Source organism: Cherax quadricarinatus, chromosome 61, assembly GCF_038502225.1.
Source record: "Cherax quadricarinatus isolate ZL_2023a chromosome 61, ASM3850222v1, whole genome shotgun sequence".
Lineage (NCBI taxonomy): Eukaryota > Metazoa > Arthropoda > Malacostraca > Decapoda > Parastacidae > Cherax > Cherax quadricarinatus.
The window spans coordinates 21,254,060-21,278,404 of NC_091352.1; the positions used below are offsets into that span (position 1 = coordinate 21,254,060).

The 24,345-nt window shown below is 40.0% G+C and overlaps 1 protein-coding gene across 1 annotated transcript in view; it reads left to right on the top strand.

Moving 5' to 3' along the window:
• LOC128699483 (neuronal growth regulator 1-like) overlaps nt 1–24,345 on the top strand; it is an 824,012-nt gene that overhangs the window by 619,807 nt on the left and 179,860 nt on the right. Inside the window, exon 4 of the mRNA XM_070098276.1 lies at nt 992–1,202. Within this exon, the coding sequence (XP_069954377.1) occupies nt 992–1,202 (211 nt within the window). The remainder of the gene's footprint in view (nt 1–991; nt 1,203–24,345) is intronic.

Genomic DNA, 24,345 nt, shown 5'->3' on the forward strand with positions numbered 1-24,345 from the left:
GACATGTAACAATATTAGCAGTAATAATATTTAAACAATAATGATTATTATGTAGCTCCCAATGAATTACCTAATTACTCGAGAACACCTCATCTTATAGGCTTCAAATTTTCATCTCCGGTGTATTGTAAGAAGGAAAAGCAACTATTGGTATATACAGATACCATCTGGTAATATTGCATAAATGGTCTGGAAAACCGACAAGTTGATTAATAAGATACTTTTCAACACTTGGGAATCTTTGCTGTGGGAACGTCTGGCCAGCCTTTGGCTTCTTTAGTTCGGTACAGAGAAGAAAGATGGAAGATTAGGAGTGTAAGTTTAAATAATAGTCTGACATGGTAATTTCTTGAGATCTTGAAACAGGGAATTCTTTGACCTTCTTCCACTAGTGTTTTTGCCCACCGGTGACGCCGTCTCCAACTGCTTCACCTCACCAATCTGCAGTATATAAGCCACTTTTCTGCTCAAATGCTGTACTTTTATCCAGATTGATGGACTGAACACATCATCTCCAAACTTAGGGACTGATTACCTCAAACTTCTCATCTTACACCGTTCCTCTCTTTACGAGACTGATGAAGCCACTGGCTGGCGAAACTTTTCTATAAAAATCTCGAAACCTTGCGCCAAAAACAAGAGATTATCTCGTAACTTCACATTATTTCAAGTGTCAACGGAGAAGAATATCGAAGGAAGGAAAATGTCAGGTCCTCTACTTTGTTTCTGGCTTATGACTGTCTCCTGACAACTTCATTTTTGACCTGTCTTTTGGCTTTCTCCTCGCATCTCAACCTAACCCTTCTTAAGACTTTCCCCTCAAAATTTCTCCAGACCTGTTTTCTGTCGTTTCCCCTCTTCTCTCTTAACCATGACTAAATGGATCTAAATGGATCATAATCTAGTGTGAAGTTTCTTGTGAAATATTCTAAGCTACGACAGAATGAGTTTTATTTATAGAGCTAATTTTGTGCCTTCCTTTCCTGGACAGGTGTCGTGGGTGCGTCACCGAGACATTCACCTGCTGACAGTGGGACGGTTCACCTACACATCAGATGGACGCTTCTCAGCTCGCCACACTCCGGGCTCTGAGGACTGGCTTCTCATGATACACTACCTGCAGAAGAGAGATGCTGGCATGTACGGGTGTCAGATCTCTACCACACCTCCCAGAAGCCACCTCATCCATCTGTCTGTTGTAGGTGAGTGTTACATCCCCACCATAACTCCCATCCGTATAATATCTGTCAGACAAACATCTTGGGATCTTGATACAGGAAATTCTTCAACGTTTGTCTTAACCTGTTAGCATGATTACTTACACTAATGGATTTTTCCACCGGTGAAACTGTCTCCAACTGCCACTTCTCCACTCATGTGCTGCACTTAAGACTGATGGACTGAACACATGGTCTCCAGTCATAGGAACTGTTTCTCTCTGGATAATGGAGCCACTGGCTGGCGAAACGTTTCCACAATAAAGAGAGTGGTGCAAAATTATCTGATTCATCAACGTCTCAGGTGTCACCTCATTCACATGTGTTGTGGGTGAATTCTACCTCCTGTCCTCGGTGGCTTGAAGTTACTCTATCCAATCAGCTGTGTCTTGTACCAAGCACCTCAGCCTCTCCTATTATAAGAACTAAGCAAATTTATTTAGGTCAACATTTGGTTCATTTGAGTTTTTCTAAGTTCATCCTATAGATTTTTTTGTTTCTGGTATTATCCCGAGGGGCTAATTTATTGAACAGCGTCACTGAAAGTAGCAAATTACAAGAGAATAAAATTCATGCCTCCAACATGTATGAACAACTTCATTTATGTTTGTGGAAATTTACTTTTGACATAGGCTGGTATCTCTGAATCTTATCAGATCTCCGAAAGAGTTCCTATGGTGTACATATATGTAGTTAAAATTGTAGCTTCTGCATGCATTGATGAGTATGTAGAGTAGGTGTTGTTTCACCGACGTATACTTAGCCACAGTCTCCGCAAGGGATTGTGTAAACACTTACATTGACCAGTTTAGTCCTGGTAAGGTCTTTTATGGATGTGCTGGTTGCAATGGTGCAAGTGCTTTAGAGATGTTCAAGGCAACTTGTCTGCTGGGTCATAATCCACCCCCAACAGCCAAGTTGCCTTGCTAATCCCATCATTTGTCTCTGTACTGGAGGTAAAGACGCTGGCAAACATAGGAGTGAGGACCTGATTAATAGGTATAAGTCAGCGATAGAGTTAATTAGGAAGAAGGGAGGGTGGCCTTGAAATGGAGTTGGAAATGATTGGTTGGCCATAGCATTTGTTATTAATTGTTGTCTGGACTAACACTAAGAATAATGCAATGTTTCACTCTTCTGAATCTTTGTTAAGGTGTTACAAATAATACAAGGACACAGACGCTGTTTGTAGTAGTGATGGTAGTAGCAGTAGTCGAGGTAACTCTTGGTTGCTATGTGATGGTGGGGTTTATTGTTTAGAGGAGAACTCTTGCTAATACCTCAAAGTCCAATGATTTCTATTCCAGTTAGAAAGTTAAGACGAAATGAGATATTACCATTGAATTGTTTCTAGGAATATAAGAAATTTACGGTCTTGAGTTTCTTGATGAGTGTCCATACATACACCAAACCTTCATCAAGCTACATTTTTCTTCCTTTTTCATCAAATACTACAAGAAAGGAACCCTTGAAATCATCAGTTTTCCACGCGCTAACAACACTTCAGACAAAATTATAATCCTTCCCTATGTCTAGATTGCCTCGAACGTTTCCCAAGTGCTCACACAAGCCAACGCTAGAATCACCATCGCAAAAAGCACCTCAAAGACCTGACCAGGACCACATTGAAGAATTTCGAATCAGTCAGTGAAAAGGTACACACAATCCCTTGTGGAGGTTGTAACATGGTATACATTGGTGAAACAGCACGAAGCCTACGAATATGTCTCATCGAACACATCACTGTCTGCAGGAGCGATAACTTGAACGCATGTGTACAACACTGGAATTCCACCAACCATCTGGGAAACCCAGTTTCTGCAAATTCTCTTATCACCAGCTGATTAAAGGTAACTTCGTCCTCTATGAAGTATTAGCAAGAGCTCTTCTCAAAACAGTAAATCCCACCATCAAATAGCAACAGAGTTACCTCTACTACTACTACTAATAATAAAAATAATAATAATTATTACTAACAATGTGCCCAAAGTTTATATTCCACAGATAGAAATTAGGTCAAAACAAAACGATCCCAACTGGATGAATAGGAGACCAATGCATTTACTGGGAGAGATGAAAGAAATTTGCAGATAAGATTTTGCCGCCGAAGCAGCTAGTTTATTGTGCACCGCATATCCATCCTGTGGACGGTAGCACAAGAGCATATGGATACACAAAGGCCTAGGAACTAGGCCCTAAAAGGGTTTACTGGAGTTTATTTGGATTTATATCTACAGTTCACTTACCTGTTGCAATCAAATTTAAGAAACTTGCTTAATATATCTGGTATCTTATTTTCAATAATAAGATATCTTGAAATATATCATAGGTGAATAAAATATGTCAATGGTGAATAAAACAGTGTTCAAGACAATAACCATAGGGATTACCACATAATTTGCATTTGGTTTCATCATTTGTGTGTCTGTAAAACTGCCAAAAGCACTTCTAAGCCTAAGCCTGGCAACTAAAAATTCAGTCAGTTTATTCACATTGTAGGTTTCTCCTTAAACGTACTTATCTACGTTCATGTTATCATAGAGGGTTATAGATCTTTTCAGGCTTCTGACTATATTCATATAACATTCAGTTTCATTATTTACTTCTCTCCTAATAGTATTCCTAATATTAGGCACAGATACTCCAAAGTTATATTCTTCATTGTCCTTCATGGTACTTCTCGTGGCTGACGTATTAACATTATCATGAATGAGTAATCCAATGTTTGATGGAATCCATATCCGTATCCACACCCGGTTTCTGCACTGTGCATGGTGTTAGTCATTATGTGAGCCAAGAGTCAGTACTAATCCGATAGTCAAGCTCAATGTCATAAGATTGCTTTAGGGTCATTAGGATGGCAAACAATTCAGTTTGCAGTATAGACGCGCAGTTGTTAATTCTTACGCCTAACTCAACAAAGATCCTGTCGTTCTTAACTAGGGAGGTGGCAAGAATAGAAGATGCAACCATGTCAGTAGACTCCTGCTTAGATCCATCAGCGTATATAACTTCAGATAAATTATTACTAATAGTTAAGCGAGAGATTTCTTCTTGAGCAGTTGCTTTTACAAGTGATTAAAGGAAGGGATTTATGGGATTTAAGGAAGTGTTGAGTTTCTTGGGAGGAATTTATAGGCACATCAGAACAGGAGAGGGTAATATTGTTGACCACTATGTTCATATTAAAAGAGAAGTAAAGAAGGTGATTAGAAAAGCTAAACCTGATTTCGAAATTAAAGAAGCTAGTGAAAGACAAACCCAAGAGGATTCTTTCAAATGATAGAAAGATCAGGGAAAAACTGGAAGCACTGAAAGTTAGATATGGATAATGAAATCTTCACACAAGAAAAATTAAATAATATTCCTGTAATTAATAGTCATTCAGGTCTTGAAGAAAATTAAGCAATATTACAATCACGAGGGACATTGTTATCTAACAGGTAGACAAACTTCAAGAAAATAAGTCCCCGGGTCTCTGCGAACTGTTTACAAGGGTACCTAAAGAGTGCAATTTGAAACTTAGTCGCTAACGAGCCTATTTAACGCATTTATCTAAACTGGTGTTATGCCGGAGATGTGGAAGATGTCTAATGTAATTCCTATCCTCAAATCAGAGGCTAAGACAATTCCATCAAATTTCCACCCATTGAACTTGACGTCAATATTAGACATAATTTACTTAATGAATCTCGAGGTCCTTCCCGCCTGACAAATTTACTGACCATCTTCAATGAAGCATTTGAAACAGTGGCCCACGATGAAGAATGATGATTTTCAATTGGTTTTCAGTTAGGCCTTCGAAAGAGTACAGCACAAAGTGATGTTAAGAAAAGTGGCAGCTCATTGTTTAGTAAGAAACGTTTTAATGTTGATTCAGGCCTGACTAGGCAATAGAAAGCATAGGATTTGCATAAACGAGGTGAAATATGAATGGAGACTAGTAACAAGTGGCGTTCCACAAGGATTAGTGCTAAGCCCACTATTGTTCATAATTTACAATAATGGCATTGACGAAGGAATAACAATTTACGTGAGTAAATGTGTTGATGACACAAATACAGGAAGAACATAAATTCGGGAAGATTTAGACTATTATCATGGTGTGAAAAGTGGTAGACACAGTTCACTGTGGACAAATGTAAGGTTCCATTCCTTGAAGTAAAATAACCCTCGTAGTTATAAACTAGGTGACGTAGTGTGGGGAACAAAACCTAATGTACAGATCAGAACATTTATTAGAGGATAATTTTTGCCAAGATTGACTTCTACAGTCCTAATGAACTAAAGTCACTTCTACAGTCCTAATGAACTAAAGTCACTTCTATAGTCCTAATGAACTAAAGTCACTTCTATAGTCCTAATGAACTAAAGTCACTTCTATAGTCCTAATGAACTAAAGTCACTTCTATAGTCCTAATGAACTAAAGTCACTTCTATAGTCCTAATAAACTAAAGTCACTTCTATAGTCCTAATGAACTAAAGTCACTTCTATAGTCCTAATGAACTAAAGTCACTTCTATAGTCCTAATGAACTAAAGTCACTTCTATAGTCCTAATGAACTAAAGTCACTTCTATAGTCCTAATGAACTAAAGTCACTTCTATAGTCCTAATGAACTAAAGTCACTTCTATAGTCCTAATGAACTAAAGTCACTTCTATAGTCCTAATGAACTAAAGTCACTTCTATAGTCCTAATGAACTAAAGTCACTTCTATAGTCCTAATGAACTAAAGTCACTTCTATAGTCCTAATGAACTAAAGTCACTTCTACAGTCCTAATGAACTAAAGTCACTTCTACAGTCCTAATGAACTAAAGTCACTTCTATAGTCCTAATGAACTAAAGTCACTTCTATAGTCCTAATGAACTAAAGTCACTTCTATAGTCCTAATGAACTAAAGTCACTTCTACAGTCCTAATGAACTAAAGTCACTTCTATAGTCCTAATGAACTAAAGTCACTTCTATAGTCCTAATGAACTAAAGTCACTTCTATAGTCCTAATGAACTAAAGTCACTTCTATAGTCCTAATGAACTAAAGTCACTTCTACAGTCCTAATGAACTAAAGTCACTTCTACAGTCCTAATGAACTAAAGTCACTTCTACAGTCCTAATGAACTAAAGTCACTTCTACAGTCCTAATGAACTAAAGTCACTTCTACAGTCCTAATGAACTAAAGTCACTTCTACAGTCCTAATGAACTAAAGTCACTCCTGGCGGTGTGTCGTGAAGGAGACTATTTTATTTTATTTTATTTAAAAACACTTGATTCATTTGGTTATTCATTACTGTAAATATATTTTATCTCTACTTTCAAACTATCAGATTTACACTATCATTACGAAACTGATACTGTCGTGACTAATTTATTCACTCATTATATAAATCATAATCACTTTCCAGAATTCGTAACCATAATTCGTTCCGTATGAACAGCCGGTAATTTACACAGATAACCCGCACATAAAAGAGAAGCTTACGACGACGTCGTAAGCTTCTCTTCTTTGTGCGGGTTATTTGTGTATTGTTCCAGTCACGGTATTGTGCTTTTTTTTTTTTGTTATTCAGCCGGTAATGCCAGCAAATTTTAATGAAAGGGTTAATATCCCACCATTCATGACAAAATAGATGCTGGATCTATAGATCCATAGAGCAACTGCCAACGGTGTGAAACAGAAAGAAGGTAGTACAAAAACTTGAAAAGGGAACATTAAACTAGAGGTCAGCGACATACATACTAAGTAAGGTAAACAGAGAAACTTTAAAGATGCTAAATCCTTTCTCACAAGCCTGCTTGAATTCTGTTACAAATTATGCAGGGAAGAGAGACAAAGAGAGAGAGAGAGAGAGAGAGAGAGAGAGAGACAGACAGACAGACAGACAGACAGACAGACAGACAGAGAGACAGAGACAGAGAGAGAGAGACAGAGAGAGAGAGAGACAGAGAGAGAGAGAGAGACAGAGAGAGAGAGAGACAGAGAGAGAGAGAGAGAGAGAGAGAGAGAGAGAGAGAGAGAGAGAGAGAGAGAGAGAGAGAGAGAGAGAGAGAGAGAGAGAGAGAGAGAGAGAGACAGAGAGACAGAGAAGGAAGGCGGGGGTTTGGATGAACTTCATATTGAAGAATTAGACATGTGCAACATATGGGTATCTTTGTCGTAAACGTTTCGCTGTCCAGTGGCTTTATCAATACAGATTCAAGGACATAAGTGGAAGACAGATGAACTATATACAAAAGATGAGGTAAGCAGTACCTCAGCCTTGGAGTTGGTGTGAAGGGCACCGTAGACGTGAAATTTCTGGAGCACAGGCAAGAAGGCTGGCGCTTATATACTGGCGTCAGGTGGAAAGGGACGGGTAGCAGACGAGGGCATAGTCACTGGTAGGCGGGATTCCCCAGTGGAAGGTCATACCCAATAAAGATACCCAGATGTTGCACATGTGTAATTTTTCATCTTGTCGGTATTGTATACCATTAATGTACAACCTGTCAGACACTGCAACATCATAGAATCTTGGTTTAGAGGACATCTTCATAACCTTCTCGGCTGCTGCTGCTGCTACTACTACTACTACTACTACTACTACTACCTTTACTGCTAATACTACCACCACTAACCCGTGCCTCAGGTATGACCTACTTCCACTGGGCAATCCCGCCTACCAGTGACAATGTCTTCGTCTGCTACCCGTCCCTTTCCACCTGACGCCAGTATATAAGCGTCAGCCTTCTTGCCTGTGCTCCAGATACTTCACGTCTACGGTGCCCTTCACACCATCTCCAAGGCTGAGGGATTAATTTCCTCATCGTTTGTATATAGTTCCTCTGTCTTCCAGTTATGTCCTTGAATTTGTATTGATAAAGTCACTGGATGGCGAAGCGTCTACGAAAGAGATACCCATATGCTGCACATGTGTCTTAATTTCTCATCTTGTCGATATTGTATACTATTCAAGCAGAACTTCATATTTTGGGACTACACGAAATCATTTTATCGTACCGCACAAGAGACTGGGATAAAAGCTGAAGAGCCATGAAGGACTAATAGAAACGCCCTACATTGGATCGAAGAATACTTGAGAGGAAGGAGTGAGTGATTGTCCGAGAAGAGGCACCAGAATTAGCAAGGAAGATATGCAGAATTCTATAAGAATCGGTACTGGAACCGGTACAGCTTACGGTGTACGCGAATGGCATGCTGGAATAAATACTCTGATATATCCCTGTTGGCTGATAATGTGAATTATTGAGGAGAGTGAAAAAAGGGAAGAATACGGAAAGGTTTCAAACGGACCTTGGCAAGTTACTGGACTGGTCTGACGAGTGGCTAAGGGAATGAAATCCCAGATTGTGAGTAACTGTAAACCTCACTGGGAAAGTATAATACTGAGCATAACGCCTAAGGCGTACCTCAACGGAATAACCGCTGCAGCCTATGCGTGTTTGGCATATAAATCTAAGATTAGAATTTTGGGATCTCTACACAATCATTCACGAATCTTTTTATGACGTAAGTCAGGCCTAACTGCAGCACCAACATTGAGTCTACACCTGATCATGCAGGTTATGAACCTGGAAAAGAACAAAGGTTTATACCAAGGCTAGTTCCAGAGTAAGAAGTATGAGGAGAGGTTAGAGTAACTATACCTGATGAAATTGACTGATAAAATGGACATGGACTGGCTACTAGAGCAGCTATTTGCCGTTCGAAGTCAAAAATACTGACGAGTCAGGAAATATCAGGTAGTACTCCTTTATCCTCAAAATGGTCAGGAATAATAATAATAATAATAATAATAATAATAATAATAATAATAATATCTTTATTTACTACAAGTACATGTACATGGCATACAGGCCTAGCTGACATTAGTGATATACTACTGTATAGAAAGCCGCTTGTAAGCCGCTTGTTATGCAGAGCATTTCGGGCAAATTAGGTCAGTTTTTGTCCCAGAATGCGACCAACACCAGTCGACTAACACCCAGGTACACATTTTACTGATGAGTGAACATAGACAACTGGTGTAAGGAAACATGTTCGATGTTCCTCCCCCTTTGCCGGGAATCGAACCCGGACCCTCACCGTGTGAAGGGAGAGCTTTCCCCACCAAGCCACGTGGAATAACCTAGACAGCGAAGCCATTGAAGATCTATACACAGCTTTAATCATACACAGATGTAAGTGATTACAGGTAATCTATACTAATCGTAACAACTGGTGTCTAAATAATTTTCACCTTTCTTATCTTCACTCATGTTTCTTCTCATGCTACATTAAATCTATCTATTATGTACAAATTCCCTATATCTTAACATAACTTATCCTTTACAATTTTGTTTCTCCTTGTTATCTGTTGTTTACAGCGATTTCTTACTTTGTTTCTATACATGTCGGTTTATCAGCTCTCTCACTTCCTTCTGTGCTTACACCAACTGGTATTAACATAAACGTTACTAGTATTTTATGTTTTTGAATATATATATATATATATATATATATATATATATATATATATATATATATATATATATATATATATATAATGTCGTGCCGAATAGGCAGAACTTAAGATCTTGGCTTAAATAGCAACGCTCATCTTGCCATATAGGACAAGTGAAAATTTGTGTATGCAATAATTTCGCCAAAATCATTCTGAACCTAACGAAAAAAATATATTTCGCTGTGTTTGTTTAGTATTAAATTATTGTAAACAAATCTAAAATATATTTAGTTGGGTTAAGCTAAAATAAATTGTTCTTGTTATAATAAGGTTAGGTAAGTTTTCTAACATTCTTTTGGTGCAAAATTAAAATTTTTTACATCAACATTAATGAAAAAAATGTATCTTTAAACGTATAAGAGAAAATTTTAGAACTGACTTAATTTTAAATGAGTTCTTGCTAATTGGCCAGTTTTGCATATTCGGCACGACATTATATATATATATATATATATATATATATATATATATATATATATATATATATATATTATATTATATATTGTATATATATATATATATATATATATATATATATATATATATATATATATATAGTTCCTTGATAATGTGAGTAGTCACGAAAGCGCTTGGAATTTCTCTATTCTTTCAGAGTGGTTGTTTTGCATATTCTGAAATCACCTGTTTACTGTGATCTTATTGCATATATATATATATATATATATATATATATATATATATATATATATATATATATATATATATATATATATATATTATTGACTGAATAATATTTTAAACGATATTTCTTGAATTTAGACCGAATATGGCAAATTCCGAATCCTGTGATCCATTGGTGAACAAAGTCCAAATCTCTCCCAGATTCGATGTATCATGGTTATCATTACAGCCTGTGTGGCTACTTTATAAAATAATAGTAACCAGTCTATAGGTCTTAAAGACATTTCAAGATGTCTGGCCAAATTCTCATTTCTAACTACACCAGGTCCCAATACTGTAATACAAATTCCGAATCCTGTGATCCATTGGTGAACATAAAGTTCAAATCTCTCCCAGATTCGATGCTCATAATGGTGAGGTATTCAGTTTCCCATTATTATGAACACAGCTGTAGTCTTGTGGCCTGTACACCTGCTCGTAACTGCGTCATCACTATATCCAAAGTAGGAATGAGCAAAAAGGCAGCAAAGTAAATATTTAATATAATTCCTTCACCAAATAGGAATGTAAGTATATGTACAATGTATATACATTAAGTACAGTACAACAAACACGTTCGCAAGCAAGAGAGACAGTGAGAACTGTGAGCGAGCAGACTTGAGGTGTGTCTGCCATTGTTACTTCGAGAGTCACAGATATCGCTTTACAACTTTGGCGGACTTCCTTCTGATTGGCGAGATGAACCGAGCTGTTCAGTATAACAAGTGGGCCTCCCTGTCATACCTTAACAGCGGGTTCGCTGGTCGGGAAGGTGTGGGGGGTGTGTGGCATACGTCGTTACGTCGAATAAATGTAACGTACTCATAGAATGCCACACCCATCTTAGGTGTAATCACCGTTATCAGTTATCTCACCTTCCTCCCACGGAGGACTTCTTTCTAGGTCCCTTCGTCATTGCATGACGGAGTTATTTAGTTCATAAAAAATCAAGTGATAGGAAGCTATGTTTGTCAAATCATATTCTTTGCTACTTCTCTTCAGTAAGTGCATGTTAAACGCCCAGTTAAAAATATTTTCATTACTCCTTGCCAATTTGGTGGCAAAAAATGGCATTCAGATGCCATTGTTACAGATGGTGGGTAGGTTAGACCATAGAGACAAAATGATAGGTTGAAGAGTAGGCTGTTGTTAGTACATTGCTTCGATCTGTGTAGTGTTGTAGCAAATAAATGATTTAATAAATCTCCACACAAAGAGAAGCGATGCCCAGTACAAGCTTCTTACGCATCTTGAGTGTTTGTCTGAATTTTTATCTGAAAAGATACGTCATTCAGGATCAACTCTATTGTTAAGTAAGAAACTTGGAGTACGAGGGTACCTCAAAATTATTTACAGAGAACAAGGTAAACTATGCTAATCGAGAACTTAATTTTAATATGGGTTTAATACATTAATTATAATGTAATATAATATCTTCATTTACTACAAGTACAGGCCTAGCTGACATCAGTGACTAACTCCTAGGTATCCATTTTACTGATGGGTAAACAGGAACAGCAGGTGTCTTATGAAAACACGTCCCTAATGTTTTCCAGCCCTACCGGAGGAGATTCGAAATCTGGACCTCAGTGTGTCAGCTGAGTTCGCTAGCGATCGAGGAACATCCAGTGAAATAACAGAACTTTGTGCTTCCCTTACATCAAGTGAACTAATACGGAGAACTTTGTGTTGCACTTACATCAAGTGGATTAATTCTCACATTATTTGAAATATGGAGTCTAGGAAAGGGAAGACATGTAGATACAGCAAATATCAGTGTAGTAAAGCTGGCCTTTGAAAGGTCAACTACACCACAGTATAGCACAGTGATATGTGCTAGATATTACTGTGCTATAGCTGGCCTTGTTTTGGGATTGCTGTATAATATTGCTATCTACTGTTTCTGTGCTGCAGATATATGTGGCATAGCTGGCCCAGCCATGGGTAGAGAACGTGTATGAAAGCCCTTGTGAGCGAGACCCACACGGTCACCCACCCAGTTACTGCACAGGTTCGTCATTGCTGATCCTGACAGATTGGAACGCCTCACCTTCAGCACAATATCAGATAGCTGAAATGTGGTAATTTATGAGTAACAAAAATAGTCGTGCAATAGCAGGAACTCTGTAATATAATAGTTGTTTAGAGTTTTGTGATTTTTTAAAGGGTTGAAATACGGCATATTTTTGTTGATGGTGGTGGTGGTGTTGTTGGTGTTGGTGTTGGTGTTGTTGTTGGTGGTGTTGTTGGTGGTGGTGTTGTTGGTGGTGGTGTTGTTGTTGGTGGTGGTGGTGGTGGTGGTGGTGGTGGTGGTGGTGGTGTTGTTGGTGGTGTTGTTGGTGGTGGTGTTGTTGGTGTTGGTGTTGTTGGTGGTGGTGTTGTTGGTGGTGGTGTTGTTGGTGGTGGTGTTGTTGGTGGTGGTGTTGTTGGTGGTGGTGTTGTTGGTGGTGTTGTTGGTGGTGGTGTTGTTGATGGTGGTGTTGTTGGTGGTGGTGTTGTTGATGGTGGTGGTGGTGTTGTTGATGGTGGTGGTGGTGGTGGTGGTGTTGTTGATGGTGGTGGTGGTGGTGGTGGTGTTGTTGATGGTGGTGGTGGTGGTGGTGGTGTTGTTGATGGTGGTGGTGGTGGTGGTGGTGTTGTTGATGGTGGTGGTGGTGGTGGTGGTGTTGTTGATGGTGGTGGTGGTGTTGTTGATGGTGGTGGTGGTGTTGTTGGTGGTGGTGGTGGTGTTGTTGGTGGTGGTGGTGGTGTTGTTGGTGGTGGTGGTGGTGGTGGTGTTGATGGTGGTGGTGGTGGTGTTGATGGTGGTGGTGGTGGTGGTGTTGTTGATGGTGGTGGTGGTGGTGGTGGTGTTGTTGATGGTGATGGTGGTGGTGGTGACGTTGTTGTTGATGGTGTTGATGGTGGTGGTGACGTTGTTGTTGATGGTGTTGATGGTGGTGGTGGTGTTGATGGTGGTGGTGGTGTTCATGGTGGTGGTGGTGTTCATGGTGGTGGTGGTGTTCATGGTGGTGGTGGTGTTCATGGTGGTGGTGGTGTTCATGGTGGTGGTGTTGATGGTGGTGGTGGTGGTGTTGATGGTGGTGGTGGTGTTGATGGTGGTGGTGGTGGTGTTGATGGTGGTGGTGGTGGTGTTGATGGTGGTGGTGGTGGTGTTGATGGTGGTGGTGGTGGTGTTGATGGTGGTGGTGGTGGTGTTGATGGTGGTGGTGGTGGTGTTGATGGTGGTGGTGGTGGTGTTGATGGTGGTGGTGGTGGTGTTGACGTTGGTGGTGGTGGTGTTGACGTTGGTGGTGGTGGTGGTGTTGACGTTGGTGGTGGTGGTGGTGTTGACGTTGGTGGTGGTGGTGGTGTTGACGTTGGTGGTGGTGGTGGTGTTGACGTTGGTGGTGGTGGTGGTGTTGACGTTGGTGGTGGTGGTGGTGTTGACGTTGGTGGTGGTGGTGGTATTGTTGTTGGTGGTGGTGGTGGTATTGTTGTTGGTGCTGCTGGTGGTATTGTTGTTGGTGCTGCTGGTGGTATTGTTGTTGGTGTTGCTGGTGGTATTGTTGTTGGTGTTGCTGGTGGTATTGTTGTTGGTGTTGCTGGTGGTATTGTTGTTGGTGTTGCTGGTGGTGTTGTTGTTGAGGTTGGTGTTGTTGGCTGTGGTGGTGATTTTGTTGTTGTTGTTGTTGGTGGTGGTGGAGATTGTTCTCTGTTATTGTTCTTTTTGGTGGTGGTGTCATCGCCATGTTTTTTATTATTGGTTGTCGTCGTTGTTTTTGTTGGTTGTCAATATTGTTTCTGTTGTTATTAGTGATGGTGTTGTTGGCGGTATTATTGGTGGTGGTGGTGGTGGTGTTCTTGGTGATGCTTGTAGTGTTGTTTGTGATTTTAATGGCGATGGTGGTGATGGTGATGTTGGAGGTATTGCTGTTGTCGATGGTATTGATGGTGACGTTGTTGGTGATGCTGTTAATGTTGATCTTGTTGGTAGTGCTATTGGTGATTTTATTGGTGATGACTGCAGTACTGTTGATGGTGCTGGTGATCCTGTTGATGTTGCTGCTGGTGGTGCTTATGGTGGTGTTCTTTGTGTTGATGCCAAAAGTGTTGTTGGTGATTTTATTGGTGATAGTGGTGGTGCCGTTGTTGATGATTTTATTAGTGACAGTGGTGGTGCTATTGTTGATGTTCTTGGTAGTGATGCTAGAAGTGTTGTTGGCGATTTTATTGGTGATAGTGGTGGTGCCGTTGTTGGTGATTTTATTGGTGACAGTGGTGGTGCTATTGTTGTTCTTCGTGGTGATGCTAGAAGTGTTGGTGATTTTATTGGTGATAGTGGTGGTGCCGTTGGTGATTTTATTGGTGACAGTAGTGGTACTGTTGTTGGTGTTCATGGTGGTGATATTGGTAGTGTTGTTGATGATTATACTTGTGGTGGTGATATTGGTAGTGTTGTTGATGATTATGCTTGTGGTGGTGAGATTGCTGGTGTAACTAGGTATTCCCGAAAGGGTGCTTTTGTCTAGTGGCTATTGTTGCGTTAGGGAGTAAATTTACAGTACTGATGTGACCTGCTAACATGTACCTACTAACATGATGTGACCCACTAACATGTACCTACTAACATGATGCGACCTACTAACATGTACCTACTAACATGATGCGACCCACTAACAGGTACCTACTAACATGATGCGACCTACTAACATGTACCTACTAACATGATGCGACCTACTAACATGTACCTACTAACATGATGCGACCTACTAACATGTACCTACTAACATGATGCGACCTACTAACATGTACCTACTAACATGATGCGACCTACTAACATGTACTGGCGCCCTCTGGCCAAGTTTACATTGACGATTCTCAATTTTTCTTTCTTCCAGTTGGTTTCAAACTTCCAGTACTGGTACCTCTTAGAAGTTGCATACTGATGATGTAGTGAAGGCTGGAATTTTTTGGAGAATGTGTTAATATCTTGATTTTATTTTTCCAGTGATGTGATTTTTTTACCCCTGGGTTTAGTGATTGGTTTTATGATAATAAAAATAATAATAAAAATATTAATAATTTTAATAATACGCCTTTAGTCTGTGTAGATGCAAATTTGAAAATTAAACCTACATTGTTAATTAATTTGGAATTGTTGCTTTCTGTGTAATAACTGGAGAACGATTCTTTCGACTAGCTTCAAACCTTACAGTGATGATGTGTCTTGCTCAGCGGAAGATTGTTATTGATTTTGGACTTTAGTAAAATAAACAAATTATAACTTAACAAATTCTTGTCTATGTGATAACTGGAAAACGCTAATTCTTGTCGTTTTTAATCAATAATCGCTAGTGTCTTGGAATTTGATTAATTTTACAATTTTTAAGAGTTTGCAAATTTATTGAAAAAACTCAGAAAATGAAATATGAGTTTTGATGCCATTATTTCTGAATGTTCCATCGGACAGAGTTGAAACCTACAACGACGATGCATCTCACTTAAAGGAAGCTTTGGATAACTATTGGATTGTGTAGAAGTCAATTTGCTAAGTTTTACATTACGAGGTGTACGAATTCCACTCTCGTAGAAAAAGTAGAGACCATACCACGGGTGGGGTTTGAACCCCATCCGTGGTATGGTGTGTTTGAAATCGTGACATTACGATTTCACGAGTCAAAAAGTACAGGATTGTAGCGAATTTAAGAACCTTGTCAGTTTTCTAAACCATTTATCACATATTAAATTACGAATCACTGAATTTTGGGTAATTACTGGGGAATGTCTCTTCCGGTTGGCATCAGTCTTGCAGTGTGGGGGATTTTTTATCAAAGAAAAACTTAGCACTGTTTTTGGGGTTTCTAAGGATAAATTTGTAATCTAAATTGTTGGACATTCAGCACCTGAACCAGTAAACAGCGGGTTGGTAGGTAAGACACATAGGCAACAGTATTCCGAAACGTTTCGCCTACACAGTAGGCTTCTTCAGTCGAATACAGAAAGTAGGCAGGAACAGTAGAGATGTGAAGACGATGTAATCAGTCCATCACCCTTGAAGTCGTAGAATTTGAGGTTGTCAGTCCCTCGGCCTGGAGACGTTCAGTTCTATAGTCAGATAGTTCCTGACTATGGAACTGAACTTCTCCAGGCTGAGGGACTGACAACCTCAAATTCTACGACTTCAAGGGTGATGGACTGATTACATCGTCTTCACATCTCTACTGTTCCTGCCTACTTTCTGTATTCGACTGAAGAAGCCTACTGTGTAGGCGAAACGTTTCGGAATAAAGTTGCCTAACTGTTGCCTATGTGTCTTACCTACCAACCTGTCGGTATTGTATACCATTTTGATGTTCAAACAGCGGGTTACTGTACTTAGAGAAAAGTTAGAGTTCTTTTCGATCTTCATAGATGCCAATTTTTAAACTATTAAAGTTATTGAGATAATTTAAATACGCGTTTTCTTGCATTACTTTGCCATTGCATCATTCGATCGGCTTCAAACCTTTCAACACTGATAATTTAACCATGCAACTTTTAAACAGCTTCAAGTTTGAAGTTTTAAACCTTGAAAGCTAATGATAATAATGATACTACTACTACTAATAATAATATAGATGTGCTAAACCTGTAAGGGTCCTACAACTCCGGGGGGATGTAAGACAATCAGATTTGATCCAAGGAAGAAAAATGTAGCTCCAGTTCCTGAATCTAGAGACACCGGCATCACGGCACCTCTCCCCCCCCCCTCCCCTTCGTGACTAATATGAACAGAGACAAAAATGCCACCACATAATAATAACAATAATAATAATAATAATAATAATAATAATAATAATAATAATAATAATAATAATAATAATAATATTTTGTTAATAAAGAGCTTTGTATTTACGGATTACCGAAATTAAATTAAATGTATAATTGTTAACAGTATTACGAAGAGCAAATATAAATTTGAAAATTAAATTTCGTTAATGCTGCTGTTATGTATTTACATTTGTCGGGCGCTTTTGTTATTTTATTTTATTTGTCTTTGCTTGGCGTTTTAATTTTCTGTTTGTTTTTGCCTCTGGCTGGGAAAACTATCATGTCCTTTGTATTGTGTTTATTTTGTTAGTCGAGTGTTGTAGGTCGCATCCTGGAAAAGAATTGAAATGCAAATGTGAAGGACAATTCCAGACCTGCGGGAAGTCGTATTCTGAGAATGGTGACAATGTGCAGTAAAACTAGTCTTGGTGAAAGTGTTCAATTATTGTATCTGCTCGCTGCTGTGTTCAAATAATGTTACTTATAGAGTTTTGTCCAGACTTGCTTTATGGGGTTAAGAGGCATATTTGATTTGTCGCCTGGGGAAGAATACCTATACAGACTTGCTGCCTTGGGAAGAATGTTTATACAGACTTGGTGCCTGGCGAAGAATGTCTATACAGACTTGCTGCCTGGGGAAGAATGTTTATACTGACTTGCTGCCTGGGGAAGAATGTTTATACAGACTTGCTGACTGGGGAAGAATGTTTATACAGACTTGCTGACTGGGGAAGAATGTTTATACAGACTTGGTGCCTTGGGAAGAATGTCTATACAGACTTGCTGCCTGGGGAAGAATGTCTATACAGACTTGCTGCCTGGGGAAGAATGTCTATACAGACTTTCTGCCTGGGGAAGAATGTCTATACAGACTTTCTGCCTGGGGAAGAATGTCTATACAGACTTTCTGCCTGGGGAAGAATGTCTATACAGACTTGCTGCCTGGGGAAGAATGTCTATACAGACTTGCTGCCTGGTGAAGAATGCCTATTCAGACTTGCTGCCTGGGGAAGAATGTCTATACAGACTTGCTGCCTGGGGAAGAATGTCTATACAGACTTGCTGCCTGGGGAAGAATGTCTATACAGACTTGCTGCCTGGGGAAGAATGTCTATACAGACTTTCTGCCTGGGGAAGAATGTCTATACAGACTTTCTGCCTGGGGAAGAATGTCTATACAGACTTTCTGCCTGGGGAAGAATGTCTATACAGACTTGCTTCCTGGTGAAGAATGCTTATACAGACTTGCTGCCTGGTGAAGAATGTCTATACAGACTTGCTTCCTGGTGAAGAATGTCTATACAGACTTGCTTCCTGGTGAAGAATGTCTATACAGACTTGCTTCCTGGTGAAGAATGTCTATACAGACTTGCTGCCTGGGGAAGAATGTTTATACTGACTTGCTGCCTGGGGAAGAATGTTTATACAGACTTGCTGACTGGGGAAGAATGTTTATACAGACTTGCTGACTGGGGAAGAATGTTTATACAGACTTGGTGCCTTGGGAAGAATGTCTATACAGACTTGCTGCCTGGGGAAGAATGTCTATACAGACTTGCTGCCTGGGGAAGAATGTCTATACAGACTTGCTGCCTGGTGAAGAATGCCTATTCAGACTTGCTGCCTGGGGAAGAATGTCTATACAGACTTGCTGCCTGGGGAAGAATGTCTATACAGACTTTCTGCCTGGGGAAGAATGTCTATACAGACTTTCTGCCTGGGGAAGAATGTCTATACAGACTTTCTGCCTGGGGAAGAATGTCTATACAGACTTTCTGCCTGGGGAAGAATGTCTATACAGACTTGCTGCCTGGGGAAGAATGTCTATACAGACTTGCTGCCTGGTGAAGAATGCCTATTCAGACTTGCTGCCTGGGGAAGAATGTCTATACAGACTTGCTGCCTGGGGAAGAATGTCTATACAGACTTGCTGCCTGGGGAAGAATGTCTATACAGACTTGCTGCCTGGGGAAGAATGTCTATACAGACTTTCTGCCTGGGGAAGAATGTCTATACAGACTTTCTGCCTGGGGAAGAATGTCTATACAGACTTTCTGCCTGGGGAAGAATGTCTATACAGACTTGCTTCCTGGTGAAGAATGCTTATACAGACTTGCTGCCTGGGGAAGAATGTCTATACAGACTTTCTGCCTGGTGAAGAATGTCTATACAGACTTGCTTCCTGGTGAAGAATGTCTATACAGACTTGCTTCCTGGTGAAGAATGTCTATACAGACTTGCTTCCTGGTGAAGAATGTCTATACAGACTTGCTGCCTGGTGAAGAATGTCTATACAGACTTGCTGCCTGGGAAAGAATGCCTGTGCAGACTTGCTGCCTGGGAAAGAATGCCTGTGCAGACTTGCTGCCTGGGAAATGGCTTAATAGACATGCTGCATGCGGCTAGATCCCTGTACAGACGAGAAACGTGATCCAAAATGCCTGAACAGATTTCCTGCATGGGACAAGATTTCAGTTCAGGCTGTCTACACGGTGCAAGATGCCTGTACAGGCTTGGTGCAAGCTGCTTGTACAGAGTTACTATTTGGACCAAAATGGCTGTACAGTTTATGGATTGTGCCCGATGCTTGTACAAATTTGCTGCATGTAGCAAGAAGCTTGTGTTACTGGAAGAAGTATAATCATTACGAAGCTCTAAACCCATAAGTCATACAGCAGAAGCCTGTATAGTTTTGCTGCACTGGACAAAATAAACGCAGAGACTTTTTGAATGTATCAAAGAAATTGTACAGTCTTACTGCACCGGTCAGAATGCCTGTACAGACTTGCTGTAAGTCACAACAAGCCTGTTAGACTGTGGGAAATTACTGATTTCAAGAAATCCCACAGAGCCATTGTAACAAGCAGTAGTGACCTCTAGAAACCACGCCCAATAAGTTTCATGAGTCAGCACACAATCATTGATAGGTTTGCACTAATTTGATAGATTACAAGTTTTAGGAAGAATTAGTGTTAGGAACTAATAATAGAATTAAAAAATGTAGTTTTAGGCTTTCAATATATATTTACATTAGGTTGAAACCAGTAGTACCACCTAGCGGTGCTCCAGCGAGTTAGAAAGAAGAACGCTGATAGCCGACTTCGAACAAGGACCCGTGCCGCCAGAATTACCTACAAGTTTCTATCTCTTGAGTCCCACACGGTTCCCCAACGTTAGCTGGCAGTTAACAACGTGCTTCACAGGCCTGACAACAAATTGTGGATACGAGTCTCTGCGTCAGACCCGTTGGTGATACTATTTACTGTATTTTGCCCCTAGTCACGTGGCCAGTAATACTGGGTGGGGAAATCAGGAAGAGTTAACTTACAGTTAATAAATGTGCCCATGGCCAACGATCAGGTAATTTGTAATTTATATTTGCTTCAGGTTTTACAGTTTTTTTTTTACTCCTGAAAGTCTTGTAGAAGCCACTTGTGAGACTGAGACGTTTGGAGTCTTGGGGAACGGTGTCAACAGTCGTTGCTAGAGAGCTTCTTACAAGGAGGCAGACATTACAAACATTTTCACAGACGTTGCAACGGATAAAATATCTGTTCAGACTTATTGCATGCTGCATGATGCATGTACAAACCTGACAAAGCTGCTGCATAGGACAAGATACCTATACGTACTTACTGCATGTTACAGATTTCTTCCGTGGGTCAAAACATCAGTACAGATTTTCTGCACTGGGTAAGTTGCAAGGGCATACTTGATGCCTGAGCATTGTTTGCGTATTTATGTTACTGCTGGCCCAATGTTCATTACTTAAGATCTTTCACAAGGGAAAGGGAGGTTGCCCTGGTTATAAAGGGCTCATGATCCAATGAAATGGAAATAACTTCTCTTTCTTCATCAAACCTGGTTGCCTCCCATTCCCCAAGTGATGTTTGTTTTCCCCGAAGAGTATAATAATAATAATAATAATAATAATAATAATAGTAAAATTATATTTTTATATTATTATTATTATTATTGTTATACATCACTTTAATATATTAATCATCGCCAACGCAGCGTGGGCTCAGACCAGGTTTTATAATTCTTTTAAGAAAATAAAAGAATAAAAAGAAATCAGAAACACACATGATGAAAGCAAAGTGCATTGCTAATGTAAACAGAAGGCTGTAACATTTATCTGTCATTTTACACGTATATGAGACACAAAGAAAGCACCAGCTTTCCTGGAGAGAGTGCAAAACATTTCCCACTAATACAAGAGGCTGGTGTTTTTGATAATAATATATCTATTATCGAGAGGATGGTAGTACATTGAGTGATTGTGGCTGGAAGAGTTCATAATTATCTTCCAGATCAAAATACTTCGGTCCTTCTTGTTCTGTCGTTATGTCAAGGAAAGACCGGAACGTCTTGTTAAGAGTTTCCTTCAGTATGGTGGCTACTTGTCAAGGCAGCCACAAACTAGCACACACACACTGGAAAATGGAACGTCTTGGAACCACCAGGAGTGTGGGCTACTGTTAATTAACAAATACCAGGGAGCCGCGTTGGAAGCCACGAAGAGCTGCCAGTATTAATAAACTGCTGGCGGTATGAGCTCTGCCTTGTCTGACCTCCCACTGGGAAACATGATAAAGAAAAATTTTACTTCTGAAGGTAAGACTGTGGAATTCTGGGCACCTCTCTCTTTTTTCTCATCCTTCCTTATCCTTCTCCTCCTCCAACTCCTCCTCCTGCATCCTCATCATGTTCCTCCTCCTATCTTCATCCTCCTCCTTCACACATTTGTAAGAAACTGGAGCTACTCTTTTCCAGTAAACATGGTTCATACCTCACTGGCATCTACCTAAATACCTGGGGTCAACGCCCCCCCCCCCCGTGGCCCAGCCTTTGACAGGCTTTCAACCAAGGGACTCGAGTTCGAGTCTAGAGCAGGTGGAAACTATCGGCATGTTTCCTTAGTCATATAGGTAACTAACCCTAAGCCTTCTTTTCATTCCTTGGATCAAACCTGATCATCTCCCATTCCTCAGACCCTGCATGACCTTTACAGACTCTAAGCTTACATCTGAAAAAAAAATATATAACTGCCTTCCGTTTTATCATATTTTAATATTTTCATGGGAGAAGCATCAACCCGTAGGGGTCATACAGCGAATTAGGGATTGGGAGGCAATAAGGTTCGTTCCAAGGAACGGGTGATGTGATCCGTTTCCTTAGCTCAAGAGCTCGTCCCCGAAGACAATGAGCCTGCTTTGGTTCCCGCATCACCAGCAACCACAAGATGTTATGGCACGGTGTGGTATTGATGACACGGTGGGGTATTTGTGACACGGTGGGGTATTGGTGACACGGTGGGGTATTGGTGACAAGTTCAAGTACTGATGATACCGTGTAGTCTTAAGTGACGTGTCTGACCTCACTAGGTCAAGGCATTGGCTTAAGCCGGTGGGAGAAATGGAGCTGCCTCGCATAGGCCAGTAGGCCTGTTGCAGTGTTTTTTCTTGTGTTCTTATGTGCAACATTTGGGTATCTTTAATGATTGAAATACATCCACTTATAATGCAATGTTATCAACAGTAACGGGGTCATCAATCATAAACAGAGTCATTAAGGGAGGAGCAGTGCATCCAACTTAGTCGCACAAGCTAGTCAGGTCCAACTCACACCTACCCACACCCACTCATGTATTTATCCAACCTATTTTTAAAACTACACATCGTCTTAGTGTTCATGACGGTACTCGGGAATTTGTTCCACTCATCGACAACTCTATTACCAAACCAGTGCTTTCCTATATCCTTCCTGAATCTGATTTTTTTTCCAATTTGAAGCCATTGCTGTGAGTCCTGTCTATGTTACATATTTTTAGCACGTTATTTACATCCCCTTTATTAATTCCTGTTTTCCATTTATACACCTCGGTCATATCCCCCTAATTCTTCGCCTTTCGAGAGAGTGCAGGTTCAGGGCCCTCAGTCTATCCTCATAGGGAAGATTTCTGATACATGGGATCAACTTTGTCATCCTCCTCTGTACGTTTTCCAGAGCATTTATATCCATTCTGTAATACGGCGACCAAAACCGAGCAGCATAGTCTAAATGAGGCCTAACCAAAGATATATAGAGTTGAAGAACAACGTAAGGACTTCTATTATTTATACTTCTTGCTATGAAGCCAAGGACTCTGTTAGGTTCATTGCGAACACTAATGCACTGTTGTCTTGGTTTTAGATTACTACTAACCAAAACTCCTAAATCCTTTTCGCAATCCGTAATATTAAGATCTACATTATTTAGTTTATATGTCCAACATTTAGAATTTTGCATTTGTCTATATTAAACTGCATCTACCACTCCTCCGACCACTGCATCAGTTTATTCAAATCATCCTGGAGTGCTCTAATATCCTCATTAGAATGAATTGGACGGCGTATTTCGGTGTCATCAGCAAATTTGCTTATGTCGCTATTTATTCCTTCATCATTGTCCTTTATGTAGATTGTGAACAAAGGGCCCAACACTGACGTCTGTGGAACACCGCTTGTGACGCTTCCCCGCTCTGATTTCTCTCCATTTATGCAAACTCTGCTGTCTATTCGTCAACCATGCCTAAACCCAGGAAAAAATTTCTCCTATTCAGTGTGCCTAAAGTTTCCTCAATAGCCTCTGATGTGGAACTATCGAAAGCCTTACTAAAGTCCATATACTCAACGTCATTTTCACTACCATGATCTACCTCCTCAAACACCTTAGTGAAAAAAGTTAGTAAATTCGTAAGACAGGAACGCCCCTTTGTAAAACCGTGTTGAGATTCATTAATCAGTTTATGCCTATCAAGATGGCTACGAATTGCTTCGGCAATTATTGATTCCATAAATTTTCCCACTATGGAGGTAAGGCTTATTGGTCTATAGGTCGAAGCTAAGGACCTGTCACCTGCCTTGTAAATAGGTATTACATTTGCCATTTTCCACTTATCAGGCACTATGCCAGTTTGTAGTGATATGTTAAAAAGATTAGCCAAAGGTATGCTAAGTTCCTCTTTACATTCCTTTAACACCCTTGCAAACAGTTCATCAGGACCTGGGAATTTGTTAGGTTTTAATTTCTCTATTTGTCTGAGGACCATGTCACTAGTTACCGCAATCGTGCATTGTTTATTATTATCCTGTTCTACGTAAT